Source organism: Dermacentor albipictus, chromosome 7, assembly GCF_038994185.2.
Source record: "Dermacentor albipictus isolate Rhodes 1998 colony chromosome 7, USDA_Dalb.pri_finalv2, whole genome shotgun sequence".
NCBI classification, from domain to species: Eukaryota; Metazoa; Arthropoda; class Arachnida; order Ixodida; family Ixodidae; genus Dermacentor; species Dermacentor albipictus.
Window position 1 is genome coordinate 81,794,747 of NC_091827.1, and position 19,270 is coordinate 81,814,016.

General features: G+C 45.2%; 1 protein-coding gene across 1 annotated transcript in view; it reads left to right on the plus strand.

Annotated features, from left to right (window-relative positions):
- The window catches only part of LOC135896904 (uncharacterized), a 50,051-nt gene that overhangs the window by 18,775 nt on the left and 12,006 nt on the right, over positions 1-19,270 (plus strand). The window contains exons 6-8 of the mRNA XM_065425407.1: positions 1,966-2,076; positions 5,206-5,312; positions 14,681-14,744. Coding sequence (XP_065281479.1) covers positions 1,966-2,076; positions 5,206-5,312; positions 14,681-14,744 — 282 coding nt within the window. The remainder of the gene's footprint in view (positions 1-1,965; positions 2,077-5,205; positions 5,313-14,680; positions 14,745-19,270) is intronic.

Here is a 19,270-nt window from a genome sequence, read left to right on the forward strand (position 1 = left end):
ATATCTTCACATCGGCATCGCGCGTAGAGAAGCGAGCCACGCCTTCGCATCCACTCCACCTAATAGTGTTGCTTGCAGTGGAAAGACGCTATAGTGAAGAGCGCCGGCAGTGGGGAGCAAATTTTTCATATGCCTTTTGCTTCAACATGCCTCCAAAGCTTGAGATTACGCAACCTCCAGTACTAAATGTGCGGGAAGACGGCACGCGTGGTCCCTTGCGATGTTGGCACGCACACTCTTTGCATGCATGGCAGGTTATGTCTAAAACGGGACGCGCAACTGCATATGTGCTCGGCCACACTGACGGCCATGTGCACCCAAAGCCACGCTTGCAGAAGACACGCACCAACCTGCCTCCGACTTTCATTCCCCCTCTGCTTTATCCTTGCTTGTGCGTGCAAGAAGGATGGCGCTTGTCAATCTAACTTCCTTCTCGACTCTTCTCGCACGCTTACAGTTGCAACCGATTTTCCGGACCTCTCAGGGACCGAAAAATAGTCCATAATATCAAACAGTCCAAAAAACTTGTTCACCCCCTCCCCCCCCTCCGAAAAAAAAGTGACAAAGTGAAATTTATTAGGCTTAAAGTGGCCCAAAAATATCTAATAATTCCCTGCCTCGTACTACACGTGAAGGCGATCAGATTTGCTTACATTTGTGCAAGAGTGATGTCATCTTCATATACAGTTGACAATAGTGTCACTGCATTGGAGATCTCGGTTGGCGGAGATTGCCACGAAAATCAAGGAAATGAGCCACGTTACTTCACACCGCTTGGCTCTTGCGCAAGCACAGGGGGCGGCGCCGAGCACAGAAATGCAAAGCCGTACAAACATGCACAAAGGTGCGACGTCGTTTCCAAGATGCACCTGCTCTGTGGACATAGTGTAGCAACTGAAACATAAAAAAAAAAAACTGATCCCGCATTAAGCAATTATGACTACAGTGCTGACCGAAACAAGAAATACAAAGAAAAAGTGCCCTCCCCTGGAGTGTTTTGTGAGCTAAGGAAGAGCAACCATGGCCTCTGAGACCAGAGGAGGCCGCACACACTCTATTGATAGTGTACTCCTCCCAATCTTGGAGGCTGTACAGCGAGCCACTGGAAGCCAAGCCAGCGGAAAATCCACCGTGGTGGCCTCCAAGATGACGTTGCGTCGCTCGGAATGAGCAATTTTGTCCGAAAAATCCAATTCTGGGGCCTAATTTACCAAAAAAAAGATTGGTCTCGAAAATGCATTAGCTCTGTAGGAACGCTGACCATGCATTTATGAAGTCTGGAATATCCATAAAGCCTGAATTTTTGGTGTACGAAAAATCCATCGGCAGCTATAAATCGTATGTTGCACAAAGTACGATAGGATTTTACCACACTTGCACTTTATACGGAACATGTTGCTTCGCTTTGGCGGTTGTTCTTGGTGGTGTGTGATTTGAGAGGTGTGTTTGCAAGCAGCCGCACGCAGTTCTACCATTTGACAATCTGTGCCTGTAGAAGTTTGCATTTATTGTCTTGGTATACTTTCGCTGCCGCAGTGAAATTTCGTTATATTGAAATTGTGCATAAACACACTTCATTCAATTGAGCTTCAAAATTTATGGTGTTCTATGGACAAGTTTTAAAAACTTCAATGATTTGTTATATTGAAGTTCATTATATCAAGGTATAAGCATCCCATGATTGCTTTTATACATACATAATATGAAAGCCTTAGATAATTTCCAGAAATCTTTTAAAATTTAAATAAGACCCGCTTCAGAAAGTTTCACACGCACTCTTGCATTTGTTGTCGTTTATACCTTGAAACATCTTCACCATCTAATGCACATGGCATTAATTTTTGCCATGTAGCACCGTTAGAACCCAATATCAGTTGATGCATGAAGTGTCGTTACCTGTGGCAAGAGTGTTAGTACTGTCTTTGCAAAGTCCTGTTTCAGCAATGTCCCGGCTCTTTCCTGCAGATGAGCTGTATGTGCTATCGGACGAATCGTCTCTGGCTGTGACAGACGATGCTCAAGAGGACAGCTTGCTGTCATCCCTCGCTGCGCCTGGCATGGATCATCTCGTTGAAGGTGCGGCTTTGCATTCTTGGCCTCGGCTCGGTTTTGTGCTTGGTTTTGCATCACTCATTGATCCGACATTATGCTCCTGTTGCCGAGCACAGTTAGTCAAAAGAGTAGCTTCCTCTACAAAGCACCCTGTGTTCTTGTATGAGGGCTGTAACTTCTGTCCCGTTTAAATTGAGAATATTTTTTGTTTGTTCAATGCTTAAGACATAGCTGCTGTGGACTCTCGACAAGGTGTATGTCACGCTTGACTACCTTGCGCACGGCCAAGACTGGCATGGAGGCAGACAGCTCAATGCAGAGATGTGCATACAACTTTTGTGTAGTCTGTTGGCAAACATGTGTGCAGAGCAAGCATTCCAGTGCAAGGATGGGTGGGCATATAGACTTTAGAAGGAATTGAGCTCGGCCTAGTTGGTATTTAGTGCATTACATTTTTGTCGCACAGATATACGGAGACGGCGAAAGGAACACAAATGGCACGGGTGTTAACTTCCAACCAGTTTATTCGGAACAAATACGCAGGTGTATGCAGTCAAACGCCTTTGTAGCGAAGTGCTTGGGGCCTACGAAATGATTTGTTACACAGGCCACTTTGCTGTTAAGGTTAATAAGAACCGCACAGCTGACAATACAACCGAGACAATTATTCCTTCATTATACAGGTTATTTCATTATAAAGGTGTTCGTTGTAGAGGCGCTCAACTGTATGCTACAGTCAACTCCCTTTAATTCAACCCTTTAGGAAGTGCGAATTTGGGTCGAATTATCCGTAAGGTCAAATGAAGGAGGGACACAGGAATTGGATGGCGAGAATCGCGTAAGAGATCCGGTTTTGGAAACCATGCGTTTATGTATCTGCAACACCTAATGTATGCTGTATCAAAATGGTTTGGCTAAATACTTGCTAAAAGTGCCTAAAAATATATTTATCAGTGCACAGGACAAAAAAACAGCTTCAAATTGCGCAATTTCACAGCAGATCACGGAGCCATATCTCATCTTTCTCACCCACTAGTTGGCCAAAAGCGTATACTTCGGAAGCGGCCGTGCTACGAAGGTCTTGGACATCGTGGTCTCGGCATTACGACTGTGTGTCAGCCACATACGAGCCCTAAAATTGTTGTTTATGTCGCTTCGAGCAAAAAAAAATTCGATGTTCAAAAGGTAGAACGTTGCTGTGAACCGTTATGATCGGCAACGTGTGAACTAAGCGTTGCCGATCCTTTGGAACATAGTGTGGCGGCAGCACGTCGTACAGTGTTCTCGCCGATTCGGGCTGCGTGAATAAGAACAGCAATGTTTGAGTGGCCATTGCTTCCGTAATGGAAGGGCATCCTAGACAGTCACTCCAAACCATTGAAATAGGCGTAATGCACGTCGTACGGCACGGACAATTGTGGAAGAACGAAAGTGCTGCCATCCTGCATCCAATGTTGCGGTGGCACATGCACCATCGGATGTGCCGTGCTGTTTACGCTGTAGGCCTGCTTTCTCTCTCTGCCTTGAATGCAAATGACCTTCATTGCGGCTTCTGAAATAGGCGTGTGGCGGTTGCTCGCTCATCGCGAAGGCTTTGTCATCATTGCGGTCTGACTGGAGCAGGTTGCATGCTGAAATGTGCCCAAATTGGTGGTGCTTCCATGGTTTATTACTCCATGTGAACCCTCTTCTTACCGTGATTAGGTGTGAAGCCTTCGTTGTAACAGTACAGCAATTTAAAAAATGTTCCTCATATCTGGAACTAGATTTATGGGGCAGTGTTGGAAAATAATAAATGTACCTAATTGTAGTTATTCGTCCATAGACCGTTGTATCTGGTATCATTACTAGTGGGTTTGACTGTAGCATATATTGTCGCGGTTCCACTATGGCCTGCCGTGGTATCGCAGTGGCTATGGCTTTGCACTGGTGAGATCAAGGTCGCAGGTTTGGTCCCAGCTGCAGCAGCTGCACTTCTATGCGGATGCAATACAAAAGCCCCTCTGTACTTAAATTTAGGGGCATGCTAAAGAACCTCAGGTGGATCATATTAATCCAGTGTCCTCCAATATGGTGTGCCTCATAATCGTATTGTGCATTTTGTTCCATAAAATACCAGAATTTAAGTTTTGCATCGTAAGGTTCGTAACAGCACAACACAAGATGCAGGCAAAAAGGAAGATAAAAAAACAATATGGCGCAGACTCTCCACTGATATTTTATTGAAGAGATGTCTGACAAATATAGCGGTATCAGTTTAAAAACCATGACATGCGCAGGACACATATACATCAAGGCAATTGTGACGAACTGATGCATAGTCAAAAGGGACAAAGGTAACACAGTTCCTTGTCATGAACAGCGATTGACTGTTCGCTGATACATGCCGTGTCCCTAATCTTATTATTGTAAGCCTCAGCGATTTCTCTTGTCAATTGGCTTGCATGCTTATAAATGACCTTAATTTTTTTTTTTTTTAATAGGGGGCTGCAACTGCACGACTTGCAATGCTCTGGCAGATTAAAAAAAAAAAAAACTCTGCTTTGCTTACATGTATGGCTGAATTACATATCTTAATGTACCCAATAAGTTGTTCCATATTCTTGCCTACCTCAGTGGCTTAGTGTCTGTGGTGTTGCATTGCTAAGCACGAGGTTACGCGATGAAATCCTGGCTGCAGCGGCCACATTTGGATGGGGGCAAAATGCAAGAGCGCTTGTATCCCTTGCATTGGGGGCATGTTAAAGATCCCCTTGTTGGTCAAAATTAGTCAAGTCCCCCACTACGGTGTATCTCGTAATGAAATTCTGGTTTTGGCATGTAAAACCGTAGAATTCAGTTCAATTCCTTGTTCTTCCCAGATGTACTACTTATAGGAGAGCCTGGCAGTCACTGAAAATGCGGTACTGACTGAATTGAGTGTAGGGAATGTTTTACTTAACTTGAACGTCTGTTTGAGTTTGTGGTTTGCATAGATATCCTTGGTGCCAAATGTGAAACGAGAAGCACATTTGTTCCAAATATTTTCAAGTCCCTTGTCCTGTCTTAGCTCAACAAAAGGATGGGTGAGCGCGCCGGAGTTCATACAATTTTGAACATGTCTGTTAATGCTCCCTTTAACCCGTGTCCTCGATTGCTATGTTCTTCCCTCAGGACTTCCAGACTACTTGCAGCTTGAGCCTGTGAAGCTCTTCTGTGAAACACCCGAGTGCCTCGAACCAGTTCCAGACATGCCGGTCCCAGAGGTGGAACTCGGTGTGGTAAGTGGCGCTGTGATAGCGAGCGGCGCAGGCTCTGTTCTGATGACTATGTTGTAGCTACAATGTGCAAAATGTCTTGCAGCCTCGTACAACTGTCTCTAGTTGATGGCACACTTGCCTTATCGGACAAGCCTCCAAACTTCAAACCAGAAAGCACGCTTACGCGTGCTTAAGCATAAATGTATTACGCTTACGCATAAATGCATAACCAAAAGTAGGCATGTATGCCACTTGTAAGCCGCACATGACAGCCATGTAAAGCAGAGAAAAAATATGTCAACAAAACAGTTGCGAGACTCGCTGGTATAGTTCGGGTGAAATTTCACCAAAGGGAAAGTAAGTACAACAAGAATGGCTATGTGAGCTCACCATCTTGGCACTGCTTTGGGTTACTTTGAAGGCGAGAAAAAGTAACAAATGCACAAAACAATCCAGAGACTTTGGCTGTGCTTTGGGCGACCTTGTGCCAGAGAAAATACAACAAAAACATAGGGCTTGGGTGTTAGTTCTATACCGCTGTATTCAACGCAAGTGGAAGGACCAAGCAGCACTAATCGGCTCTATGGGGACTCATTATTGAGCATGAACCCAAGAAAGATGGAAGGATACTGCCAGTTTTGCGATACAGTCGAACTCGCTTATACTCGTTTTAACAATATATCTGTTATAACAAGAGGCTGCAGCACTGCCCACTTAGTACGTTTCCTATGGCGAAATAACCCACTTACAGTGAAAGTTCGTTACTACGAACACATTAACAAACTTTTCAGAAATCCCCTGCCGACTTCTTATAGTTTCAATGTAAAAATATTTAATTACTACGATCTTCGGAATACCGGTCGTTATACCAATAATTCTTCAGCTTCCCTGAGATGTTAATGCCTCAGTACTATGAACTAATATTCATAAATCTGGGGAACCTTAGATCTTCGAGTATCCTTCATGGCAACCGAAACAGTAGGCTAGCAGACAAGGCGCAGAGAGAGAATGTCGCAGCGCATGTGTTCGCAAAACCCGAAACTGTGCCCGAGAAAAAAATTGGTGCGGCCGAGTGGAGGCGATGACGCATCAAGTTTTGCGAGTGCATGCTCCACCCAGAAAAATGTCTCCTAGCAATGGAGGTGTATCTCTTCGTTCTTTCACCCTTCTTTCTGCACATGCCTCTTTCTTGCGCTCTTCTTTCTGCGGCCGTACTACCTATGTGCATGGTGAAATGTACTGTCCGTACTTGCAGGGATGCCATACGCTCGCACTTTGCCCTTTACAGACACTGTTTCCTCGAGCGAGACAGTTGGTGCCCACGGCAAGAAATGTGAAAAACAAACGCAAAGCAAGAAACATTGCGCTTTGGAGGCAACATCGTGCTACCTTTCTGTCCGTAGTTTTTTCGGTGCCAGCATCTGTTTTGCGCGCTTCTCTTATACAGTGCTTCAGTGGTGCGTGGCGGCAGAATCTGTGGAATATAGCCCCGTGCATGCGGAGAGCGAGCAGTGAATGTTTTCATGTATAGCTCGTGTAGTGACAACTTACGAACTGATGGGTTGATGGGCGCAATGGTTAATTTTGGGGCTTTTACTATGACAATCTTTGAGAATAATGAACAATTTAATGCCGTCCCCTGAAGTTCGTTATATTGAGATTTCACCGTACTACATTGCCACCATGTCGCATTATTGGATATAACAACGAACTCTGGCTGCTGGGTGTCCATGCCTAAAGGTAATGAAATGCGAAATCCTTGAAAAGAAAAAAAGCATATGAGAAATTCAAGCCGCTGTCTGATGGTTCACCTCCCCAACACTCACCGTGCACACATTTTCCAGCATTCTCCACATTGTCAGCCTCGTGCATCTCGCTCCCCTTTGAACACAAATGGGCTGCACCCATAGTTTTATGCGGTGCCACCGTCCGAAACGCCAAGGAACTGTGCCAACTGCATCGCTCCCAGATTGCTTGTTGGCCTCTCACCAAACCTGTGATATTACTATAGGGCCAATGGGGCCTGTTCTCGCAGGTGACTCCAGCGCCACCTGGATTTTAACGGTAGTTGCAGTGATACAAAAAAAATGTTCACTTACTAATATTAGATGACGTTTGCAATATTAATCAGTTCTAATCTAAATTTAAAAGCAACAGGTGACATCTAAATAACTTCTAGTTGCTTAGAAAATTATGTGTATCGAAAGTGCAGTGACGCTTGTGAGGAGTGCTGCTTAGCAGATGACTGACACCGGTGGTATCTGCCTCTGCTATTGCTGTTCCGCTGCCCTTTTGCATTGGCCAGATGTATCCAAAGTTTATCTCGTTCACATACAGTTGAACCCGGTTATATTGCACTTGCAAAAACTGCTATTAGTTAGAGCACAGGTCCCTCATGCACATAGTAGGCGGTTGCAGAGTGGCACCATTAAATCCTCTGAACCCTTGCTCCACTAACGAGCTTTGGGAGAGAGCCTTGGCCAGCTCCGACCTCTAGGATCAGCAACGGCTGATTGCGAGGGTCCAGGACGCGGCCCGAGCTCAAGGCATTCTGGAATGAGGACGCCTCTCCGAAGCTGCATTCACCCAATAAAAATGTTTATTCTCTCTCTCTCAACATAGGGCATAATTCGATATAAGCCTGCTAAAGAATTGGACGTCGTAAAAGCACATACCATTTATAAAAGCACTTTATTGATGAAACTAGCTTAGTTTCGCATTAAATAGTCCTGTATCTTCTTCTGCTTAAGCAACTTCGCTGCCTGCGACCTTCCACATTCACGCAGGAGCGCTGGACTAGTGCGAATGCACCCGTCACCTTGGAAGACGTGGTCTAAGGATCGTCGTTACTTTCCTCATTGTGACTACTTTCACTTGTGCTTGGTACAATGTCGGCAATGTAGTCTTCGTTTTCAGACTCCCGTGGTAGTGATCGGCACTCATGAACTCGATCTGTCAACGGCTTCTGGAAATTCTGACGGCTCACTCTAAACTTCGGTAATACGAGCAACGGCTTCATTGCACTCATCAGTTTGCAGTCGTCACTGGGCATGCGGAAGCCAGCACATGTAAAGCAGTTTCGGATGAACCACTTGTACACGGCTGCCTTGACGTCTTATACATAGCCGTGCGCACACATCGGACACCTTGGGCATCGAGTCGTTTGTCCGCTTTAGCCCTAATCTCCCCGTATTCTTCAAGATTGGCTGAGAGGGCTCCCCAGAACCTTGTACAGTGTGGCGACATCCAACTTCTCAGCACGTTCAACTTGATTTAGGATTTTGAGCTTCACAGCAAAAAGTGAATTCTGCCGCTTTGTGTTGCGGGAGAAGGCCCACAAGGCGCAAACACAATGAACGAGAAAAGCAGCGAGACAACTCAGACTTGCACAGCTTGCACATCGAAGGTACAAGAGCCTCACTGAGCAAGCACTGTGGACCAGCCAGGATAATTTTTTGCAGGGGGGTGTTGATGGCTTGCCTTACACGGCGCAGCATGCGGCGCAGTCACGGTAGGCAGAGCGGGTGGATGGAGCCGCACCGCTGGGCTAAACCACTTTCGGGATATGTCGGCGGGTTTCCCTGCCGGTGCGAGGAAAAGTCAACTTCTTGGGGCACTGTTGCACCACTTGCCATTCGATATGTCTGGAGTCGCTGCTATTTTTGTGTAACATTAATTAATTTAGTGTAACTTAGTTTAGTGTAACTTTTGCAACATATATATATTCATTGCAACTATACCGTGTTCATAAATTGTTTGATATACAGGACAATTCGATGTAAACTTCAACTCTGATCTATATATATATATTCTTATGTGACACTCAGAGTTTGCTTGTATATTTACCTTTGAAGGTTGGCACTGCTGCATAGGTCAAGCAAAAGCTCAATGCTAATCACACCAACATTCTGCAAAAAAAGTATTATGACAGCATCAATGTTTCCATAAAATAAAAGGCACATGAATAGCGTTTCAGACGGTATACTGACGCATAAGTGTTTATGTGCAAAAAGATACTACGTACAGTCTTGCCACATATTTTTGGTGAATGCAAGCTGTCTGCCGCTGAATGAATAAATACATCCAACCATGTAATGCCATCGCAGGCGGGCATGTTGCTAAAGTTCGTACACTTTCATAGCTGAAGGTGTCGCACCACTTCATTCACAGTATTCAACTAACTGCAGCTCAATTTAAGCATAAACACGTAGCTTTCAAAAATGTGAATTCTGTTCCGACTGTTTGTCTTCTGGTCCAGACTGCCTACTCTCTCTTGCCATCACCCATTCCAGAAGTTCTCGCAATATAAAACTTTTCTGTATTTAAGCTGAATTTGCTTCGAAGGGTTTAAAATTGAAAGAAATGTTTTTGTGTGCGTATTGGTTTGAAGCATTACAAATAAAGTTGACAATATATAAAGCCTTAGCTGGCACTTTGATTACCACTGCTGGTGATACACAGTAGTCATTACGATAGCGGCGACACCCCAAGGCTTGGATGCGAAACATGCCACAGGCTTCCCTTCATTATGTGCAGTAAATAGCTCGTGCTCGTATTTGTTTGTGTGTCCTTTCATTGAAATCATTCCTGGCTGCGTGGTTTCTCAGCCTTGTTTGCCTCACTGCCGAAACGGGAGATGGCTGATGCTGCTGCTGACCATTAGCAATACCCGATGTTGCCAGTGAAAAATGTGCGACATGCTGAAGAAGTACGGACTGTCGCAACTGACGGCGCTGACAGTCATCTGTTCGGCAGTGAAGTTTGACAAAGAAAGCTTCTCGGTAGACAACGGGTGCAAACTCGTTCGACAAGGGGCCTATGAAGACGTGGAAGAGGCCCTCTTCGAATTGTTTCTCGGTGCCTAAACTTTGGCCCGCAGTTAATGAGGATGCCTAATGAGGAGTTTCTACATGCGGATGTCGCATTAGAAACATTGGAACTTATCACTGATTGGGCAGTCGTCGCGAACGTGCTCGTATAGGATAGCATCGGCAGCAATTATGTGGTAGGGTTGTCCTTGTAGGAAGCCCTGCAGATGATTCAGTTCCTCCAGGGCTTCGTCTTTGTGAGGAACCTTCTGCCTTACTACGTGGGGCATCTGGATGCCTTGGAGAAAGATGTTTGCAAGCTTCGCGTAAAGCATGCAAGGCCGACGGTCATAGGGTTTTCCTATGCAAGTATGTGGCGAGATTTTTGTGGTGATAATGCCTTAGCGTTTCTTCTGGATTTCTCAAGCTGACGGGCTGCAGTGGCAACCTTCTTGCATTGTTTAAAAGGCCCCTTTTGAGGCCACCGAAGCGATGCCTCGGTTGAGCTCGCATGTCGTTTGCCGCCCTTGACCCCGCTTTGCCATTATAGTAGTGCCATTCTTGAATGCCAACAGCCACAGCTTGTTACATGTGATCAGAGCGCACAGAAAGCAGAGTGAACACAATCGGCAGCCGGATGGAGGAAGGTGGTGGAGAGGGGCAGTGGCCTGCCTGCCATTATAGTTTTCTCACGGCAGCCCTGCCATCCCCCATTTTATATTTTTTTCATGCAACCAGCTCATAAGAAATGAATACAGTTACACGTGGGTTTGACTGCACGTGCATGTCTTTTTTTTTTTTTTTGTATAGTCACTGGTATGAAGTTCATGAGCCTTGAAATCCTAGAAGTCTCGTATTTCTGCAGCCTGGTGTTTACATTTGCTACCTGTATTAGTATCGGGAACAACATAACTGTTACATCGTACACTTCTACTAGCTGCAGTCTCAAGCTGCTCTGAAATTCAGGATCCCGTTGGAAACTACACCTCATCAACTTTGGTGCATATTGTATTTACTCGAATCTAGGCAGACCCCGATTCTAAGCCGACCCCCTAAAGTCCGAAGCCAACCAAAAAAAATATATATATATTGCCTCGAATGTAGGCCGAACAAAAAGAGCGAGGACAGCGTTCGCAAAATGCAAACAGCATTTATTGAATCTGAACGTGCAGAGCTCATTCAGTGTCATTGTCACTGCTAGACTCGTCGATGTGTTTCTTGTCACTGTCACCTTCAAACAGGGCACTATCTTCAGTACCGTCAAGCGCATTAGATATGCTGCACTTTTTAAAGGCGCAAACGATCAAAGTACCTGGGATGTCGTCCCACGCTGCAGCTACCCAGCCCACTAGCTGCGATAGCGATGCACGTTTGATGCGGCCCGTTGCCGTTAGCATGTGGTCTTCGTCAGTCAACCAGTCCGTGTAATATTAATTTCCGCAGACGATCCTTGAGAGGTTTATTGATGCATTCGTCAAGTGGCCACAACTGGCCCGTCATGCTGCCCGGTATGACAGCGAGGTTCGTGTTCGCTTGGGCGAGCGCAGCCTTCACGTTGTCGGTCAAGTGCCCACGGTAATAGTCGACAAGGAGCGAGTTCTTTGTCAAAAGGGCTCCTGGACATTGTCACCACACTATCTCAACACACTCTTCCACCATCGCACCCATCATCCACCCGTTCTCATTTGCCCGCACAATGACATTTCTTGGGAAAGTTTCTCAAGCAGGCAGTGTTTTCCTATTAAATATCATATAAGGAGGGAGTTTGTCCATCAGCTGAACAGCACAGCATCACAGTTGCACGCTGCTTCTCGTAGCCCACAGAGCGCACCTTCACCTCCTTGGCACACTTTTCATTCACGGTGTACGTCACTGGCATATCAAAATACACAGCCATCTAATCGGCGTTGCCGATTTGCCCAAGGTTGCAGCCTGCTGCTTCTCTTTCGCAGCACGTAGCGCTGAAAAGCTATCCGCTTTTCTTCAACATCGCTTGGCAGTTTCTGGGTGATTGAAGTGCGACGTAGGAGGCTGAAGCCGAAGCGCTTCATGAATTTCTGAAGCCAGCCCCAGCTAACTTTGAAATCCTTCGGCGTTACGCCTCGCTCCCTCGAAAGTTCCCTAGCTTTCACTTGGAGCACTTCTGTTGTCACTGGAAGGGCAGCTGCTCTCTGCGTCTGAACAGTCAGCCAAAACTGTCTCCACTTCGTGGTGACGGCCTTTCTTTGGTCCTCTAAATACCATCCTCGTTGCGGCGCACGCAAAATATTGCTGTCATCGTCCTCTTCAACGACGGACGTTTTTATCGTCGACGCCGAAGTCCCGCCCGCCTTGAAGGTTCGACAATGCCTCTGCAGCTATCGCAACTTTTCGCTTGAAAGCGGCACTGTAGTGGCATCTCCTGCTTGGTGCCATCGCGATAACACCATGCCGCACACGGATACGGCCGACACGACACAGGCCAAATGGTGACCTTGCTTGTGTACGATTGGCTACTGGCACAGCTAGTAGTGGCTGCGATACTGACTTTTCTAGATGGCCCTAGCTGTGGACCATATTTAGCAGTTTCAATTAAAAACTGGCGCATTTTTTAAAATCCTCGAATCTAAGCTGACCCTAGAGTTTGGAATATGATTATTTGAAAAAAAAAAAACTATCGGCCTAGATTCGAATAAATACGGTACTGTACATGCAGTGACCTATTCCACACGTGTGTTGTTTTACATGCCTGGTGGACCTTGCTGTTTGCTTCTCTTTGCTATTTGCATGTCAAGCTGGGTCATTCCACATGAAACATCCCAGACCCTAAAAGCGATCACCACCGATTCTCTCGAGAAAAAAAATTAATATGCACAACCAATCTCGCCGGTAGCTACTGCTGAACTCTTTTCACTGCAAAACTATTTGGGCCACAATCGAATTCTGCCCTGCTTATGAACTCTTTATGCATAAAATACAGGCACATGCTTATTTATGTGCGGTGCATGGCAGTGAAGTATCCGTTTATTCTGTTTCAATATCAATGGCCCCTGCAACTACGTTTTACGATATGTTTGTGCAATGAAAGTAAACCACGACTGTTTCGAAGTCAGGACTGGATAGCTATCAGACGCAAGACATTGTGCATATAGCTGATTGACTGTTCTGTAAGTATTGCAGATCGGGAGATTACGAGTTATGGAAGAACCTGAATTGTCTTCTACGCTACGGTTGGCATGGAGTGCTGACAAGTTTGACGAAGTTTAATATCGTCTGCTGCTAGTGTGTGTGGTCCTGGTCAAGCACCGTTAACGTTCTGGTATGAAACAGCAGAAAAAAAAGTTACTGTCATTCTGCCTTTGTTCAGGACACAATGAGGTTAAGTTAGCCACTATCTGCCCCTACGAAAAGCTTGCAACTATGCTGTATTTGCCTACCTCACCACCCTGAGCCTCCAAATTCAGAAGTGAACTGCTGAACATACGCCGTTTACGATGTATTTATACTGTAATAATTTCAAGTGGAACAGCACATGATCGCTTGACAAACAACTAGTGTATATGCGTGTCGGGAAAATAGCTGGCGGCACATACGTGTTCTGCAGTGAAGACAGTTCGGGGTTAAATTAGCATTTCTAGATCTCAAGCTGATAGGTTGATGCACATAATACGCTATCTTCAATATTTTTGTCTGTGGGGCTTTAGCACCTAATTTAGGTCTGTCTGGAAGTCTCTTTGGTAACATTGGAAGTAATTTCCTGGAAAGTACTTGATTTTAGTCTACCATTATCTTCAGCATAAACTATTGCAAAAGGAGAAAATAGTAAGAAAATATTTCGGCCGAAACGTCAATGGTGTTTATGGAAACAGTTCCTCAAAACAAAATTTTTTTGCTGTTTTTAGTGAGCCTAATAAATGCAAAAAATTTGTGTTCACCCATGACATCATGTGAAAGAACCACATCAGTAAAATATTCTGAGACAAGATTTGTCATTATACCTAGTTATGCACTTGAGTGAAAAAAGTTTACCTCCAACAAACTTTTGATTCTTTGAAAACTTAGCTCTTGCATCACCTAAATCTTTTTTTTACAAAAATACTTTCGTGAAACTTTGTTCACGCATTTGCCAAATAAATCTTAGCCCAATTTCTCTCCAGGAGAATCGGCGTTGGTCAATTTTGAGTTTTGGGACATTTTGCATAGAATGACCCAGCTGTATTTTCCAGATTCTTTAACGTTGCCTATCTCCTAAACTACCTGATGAAGAAGAGAAAGTTCCATGGAGGTCCGCACGACGGGGAAGTTTTACAAAGAGTCACGTTGTTATACAACTGACGGTTAGCACATAGCTATGAAAGAAAGCCATATAAGTTCCTTTGTTTCTGCTCTTAAAGTGGTTCCTGGAAACAGTGCAGTGGCGAGTTCAGTCCTCTGAGCAGGCAAAAATTTTCAACTATGCACCTTTCCTTTTTTTTCATTTTGTGCTATTTTAAGTTAGACAAGTTTTTTTTCTTTCGTGAGTAACTGATGGCAACTGAATGGAAGAAATTGCTTTAGCTGGTTCTGGGGCCTAATGCTTGTTCACTATCACCTGTTTTCCAGGACGGGCCTTCTGACCCGGATATAGAGTCCGAAATCGAAGCCATGCACCTGTATGACGACGAAGGTGAGGGCATTGCCCATATCTTTGTTTCATAGTTTGCATGCAGGAATGCCCAGCTTCACTGGAATACTGTGTCGGCCATAGGCAAGAACTGTAAGGTTTTGGTGGAAATAACACTTTAAATAGAACAGCCTCTTCAGAATAGCCTTTTTCAGGCACTAACTCTTACTTGGGAAGGTTGAAACTTGTCATGGCTGCAGTACGTGGATAAATGCAATAAAAAGAAAAAAAATGGCTGTGGCTTAGGTAAGGTTAAGCCCAGGATGCGAAGCATACTAGCCTTTATTTTAGTTGTTGAACCACTGTTTAGCCTGGTGAACTGCTGTTGCTTGGCTATATTTGGTTCGGCTAGATGAAGAAACAACTCATGCGTTACTCTGCTTCGCCTTCAAGAGTGGAACGCGACAGCTTTCCCGTCGACCCGCCAAGGGGTTTAAGACAATGGGCTACAGGGCAGCGACTACGCGCCCCGCATTGGACGCGGTGAGCGTCGAGCAAAGCAGCGTTCGGCGCGGCAACGAAATGTGCGCCTGAGCAAGAGACGCACGCCTTAGAAACAGCGCGTTTCTAAGGCAACACCGCATTCACTAGAGGCGCTTTTGTACCGCTTTGAAGCGTTGTACTCGTGGCTCAGTGGTAGCGTCTCCGTCCCACACTCCGGAGACCCTGGTTCGATTCCCACCCAGCCCGTCTTGCAAGAGTTGAGCCAAAGCCACTTCTCCTCTGTCGTGACGTCACGGTGTCACGTGATTTCATGGTCACCGCCGCGCCTGAGGAGCTGGGTTGAGCCCTCGTAATATGCTTCGCATAAAAACAGGTGTCTGTTTCGTATCATCTGTCAGTCTTTCATTGTGCTTAAGTTTGGTGCATTTTTCAAATGCTACAACATATAGGTAATGTCGTGGTAGCTGGGTGGTGTTACGAACTGCTGTGGCATGCGCCAGCTCGTCATTTCACATAAGTATACTTGAGGGAACTTCGCAATTAGTACAATGCTTCATTCGGCATGGGAATGATTGGTTGTACATGAATCTGTTTAAGCTTTACTCTTTCTAGGAAGCCATTGTTGTAAGTTTCTTCTGTGACAATTATCGTATCCAGCTGTCGTATCCAGCTATATTGAACTCGCAAAAAAACGCCTATCAGTTCGATATAGAGCCTAATTCGATATAAGCCTGCTAAAGAATTGGATGTCATAAAAGCACATACTATTTATAAAATCACTTTACTGATGAAACAGCTTAGTTTCGCATAAAATAGTCCTGTCTTTTCTTCTGCTTGAGCAGTTTCGCTGCCTGCGACACACGCACTTGTCCACATTGTCTCAGGAGTCAGAGCAGCTGAGGCCGCAACCTTCCAAATTCACGCAGAAGTGCCGGACTAGTGCGAGTACACCAATCGCCTCAGAGGACGTGAGCTAAGGACCGTTGTTGCTTTCCTCGTTGTGCCCACTTTCACTTGTGCTCGGTACGACGTCAGCAATGTAGTCTTCATTTTCGGGTTCTCCCGTGGTCGCGACACCATCATTTGCACTCGTGAACTCGTCCACCGTTGGTTCATCAACAGCTTCCGGAAATTCTTACGGCTTGGTCCAAACTTCGGCAACACCGGCAGCGGCTTCGTCGCACTCATCAAAATTTAGTCAGCACCGAGCATGTGGAAGCCGGCATGTCAGAAGCAATTTCGGATGAACCTCTTGTACACGACCGTGCGTATGCGTTGGGCACCATGGGCACCGGGTCACGGGTTTGTCTGCTTTAGCCCTAATCTCCCACTTATTCTTTAAGATCGTGCTGAGAGTGCTCCTCGGAACCTTGCACGCTGCGGAGCATGAGACTTCTCAACGCGTTCGACCCAATTTGATTTCGAGCTTCACGGCGAAAGGCGAATTCTGCGGCTTCATCACAGCAACAGTGCGGTAGAAGGCCAACAAGGCGCAAACATAATGCACCCGGAAAACAGCGAGACAACTTGCACTTGCGCCATCTTGCACAATGAGGGCACAAGAGCCTCTGATTGGCCGTCTGAGCAAGCGCTGCGGGTGGGCCAGGATAATTTTTTGAAGGGTGGTGTCGACGGCTTGCTAGACGCAGCACGGTCATGGTAGGGACAGTGGTTTGATGGAGCTGCGCCGTGGCATTTCCCTGTCACAGCAAGGGAAAGCCAACTTTTGGGGGCACTTTTCCCGCCGCTTGACGTTTCATATATCGAGAGTCACTGCTATTTTTGTTTGATGTAAGCATAACTTTTGCTATATATACTTGTTGTAACTATACCGTGTTCAGAAATTGTTCGGTATTAAGAATAATTTGATGTAAACGGGTTCGATATAGTCGTGTTCGATTGTATTTTCTGCTATTGTGGTCTTCTTGGAGCATAAAAATAAATGTTAGTTGTCCTCATTGACTGTTGCTTGTCATAAATCTGGATCTGGTGACGTGCACACTGTAAAATGTCGCAACTCATTGATGCAGTCGGTTTCTTCTTCCCTTAATGTGATTTGAACTGGCTGAGCCAAAGGATGGTGCAGTTACATTGTGTAATATACAAATTCATATTGGGTACGCTGCTTCAGTTAATATATGAAGAGAAAGAAAGTAAGGAGGCAGAAACGTCTGTTTACTACCATTCTTTTTGTGCATGTGGATAATGCACGTTAGTAATTTAAACATTTGGTTTACTGTTATAGTTTCTGCACAAATATTTAGTCGCACTGCATGGCAGACCAGAAGGAGCTGCCCGCTGCCTGTTGGCCTTGGATAATCGTCCTGTTGTGTTACGCTAAACATCCATCATCTTCTAAACAATCCCACCCCATCTGTTACTATATGACAGAGGATGAGGACCAGCAACTGTGCAAGCTGCTTGTCCTTGTTACTTTTATTTAACCAACTCTGTAAACCGAAGGCCACACTGACTAGCTCCAGTTGAAGCCTTGTGTGAGTAACTACAGCGAGGCCACATGTGTTGGGGTGCGGCACATGCATTTCGGCCACCGTAATATTGCTAGGAATTGGGAAATTTTCTCTTGCCCTTGGACTGCCACGAAATCTCGACATGGATGTGGACAGCAGTTGGGCTTTCATATCGCTTGGCGTAGTGGTAAACCACAGTTGTTTCATTGCATTATTGTTTCCTCTATGTTGTGTGGTCAGCCTCTGGTCAAATTTCATTGGTCGGATTTTGTTGTTTACTTGAATATCGATCGATTGTAACCTGTGTAGCTAGAGTATAAACTGTAACCTGTGCAGGTAACTTGTCAGCTAATAAAATACAACCAGATGAAGCCATGGGAAATTTCGAGCACCGACCATTCGTTCAAAACAGAAAGGAAAAAGACGTTTCGGCTCCACTACGAGCTCTATAGCCTCTCAGATTAGGAGGCGCACGCTACCAATAAACAGTGCAAGCCATGCCCTAGTCTCGGAGGCCATGCCCGCTCTGGCTGATAAAACTCTCCAGGGGACGGCATTTTTTCTTTTTTCGGTCAGCACTATCATCATAATCACTTAATGCAGAATGCTTTTTTTTTCCTGTTAAGGTGTCGGTTGCTATTTTGCACGTGGTTTCCGCAGAGCAGCAGGTGTGTCTCGGACATCACACCTCTGTGTGTGTGTTTGTGCGGTTTCGCTTTCGTGTGATTGCCGCCACCTCCTGTGCCTTCGGGAGAGCCAAGTGATGTGAAGAAGCATGGCTCGTTTCGTTGATCTCCATGACGATCTTCGCCAATGGAGATCGCCAATGCGGTAATGCTTTTGTCGACTGTATACGGAGACGTCACTCTTGTGCAAATCCAAGTAAATCTGATCGCCTCCAAACATAGTATGAGGCAAGGCGTTATTAGGTTCTTTAACTGCTGTAAGCCTAATAAATTTTATTTTTCTGGGTGAGGGTTTTTTGAACCTATCCATTCTTTATTCCCCCCCACCCTGAGGTCCGAAGAATTGGTTGGCGACTGTAGGGGACCAGAATAAGACACATTTTGGTACGAACGCAATAAAGTGCAGAACTCTGCAAACAGCCGAAGAAAGCAACCTGTGATAAGTTAATCAAATTCGGGATGTTGTGCAAGAAAGTTAAATGCTGTTCGATGCACCAACTTCAAATTAGTGTTGTAGTGGCTATTTTTAGTTTTAGCAGTGCTGAATTAGCGGCAGACAGTCACTGCAGCTTGTCGCTGCTTTTTTTTTCTCATCTGGCAGGCACTAATAGCCGTTCTTATCCTTTACTATTTGGCCGCGAGCAAATGGTCTCAAATTTCTCGTAACATATTTTAGTATAATATGAGTTAAATAACAACGAATATTAATTTGTATTTGAACCTTCGAGATATTTCCATACTGTATTTTTTTTATTGTATTACATTAGCACCTTAAAAGACTGTTATGCTAGTTGATATTGCCTCTCAGTTGTTTAGTGCACTTTGCACTAAAGAGACACACATAAAAATGGAAGGCCAGATGCAAGCGCTTGTTTCCTCTCAACAGCATGATGAGTTGCGAATACTCGAACCGCTGTGAGTTGGTCGT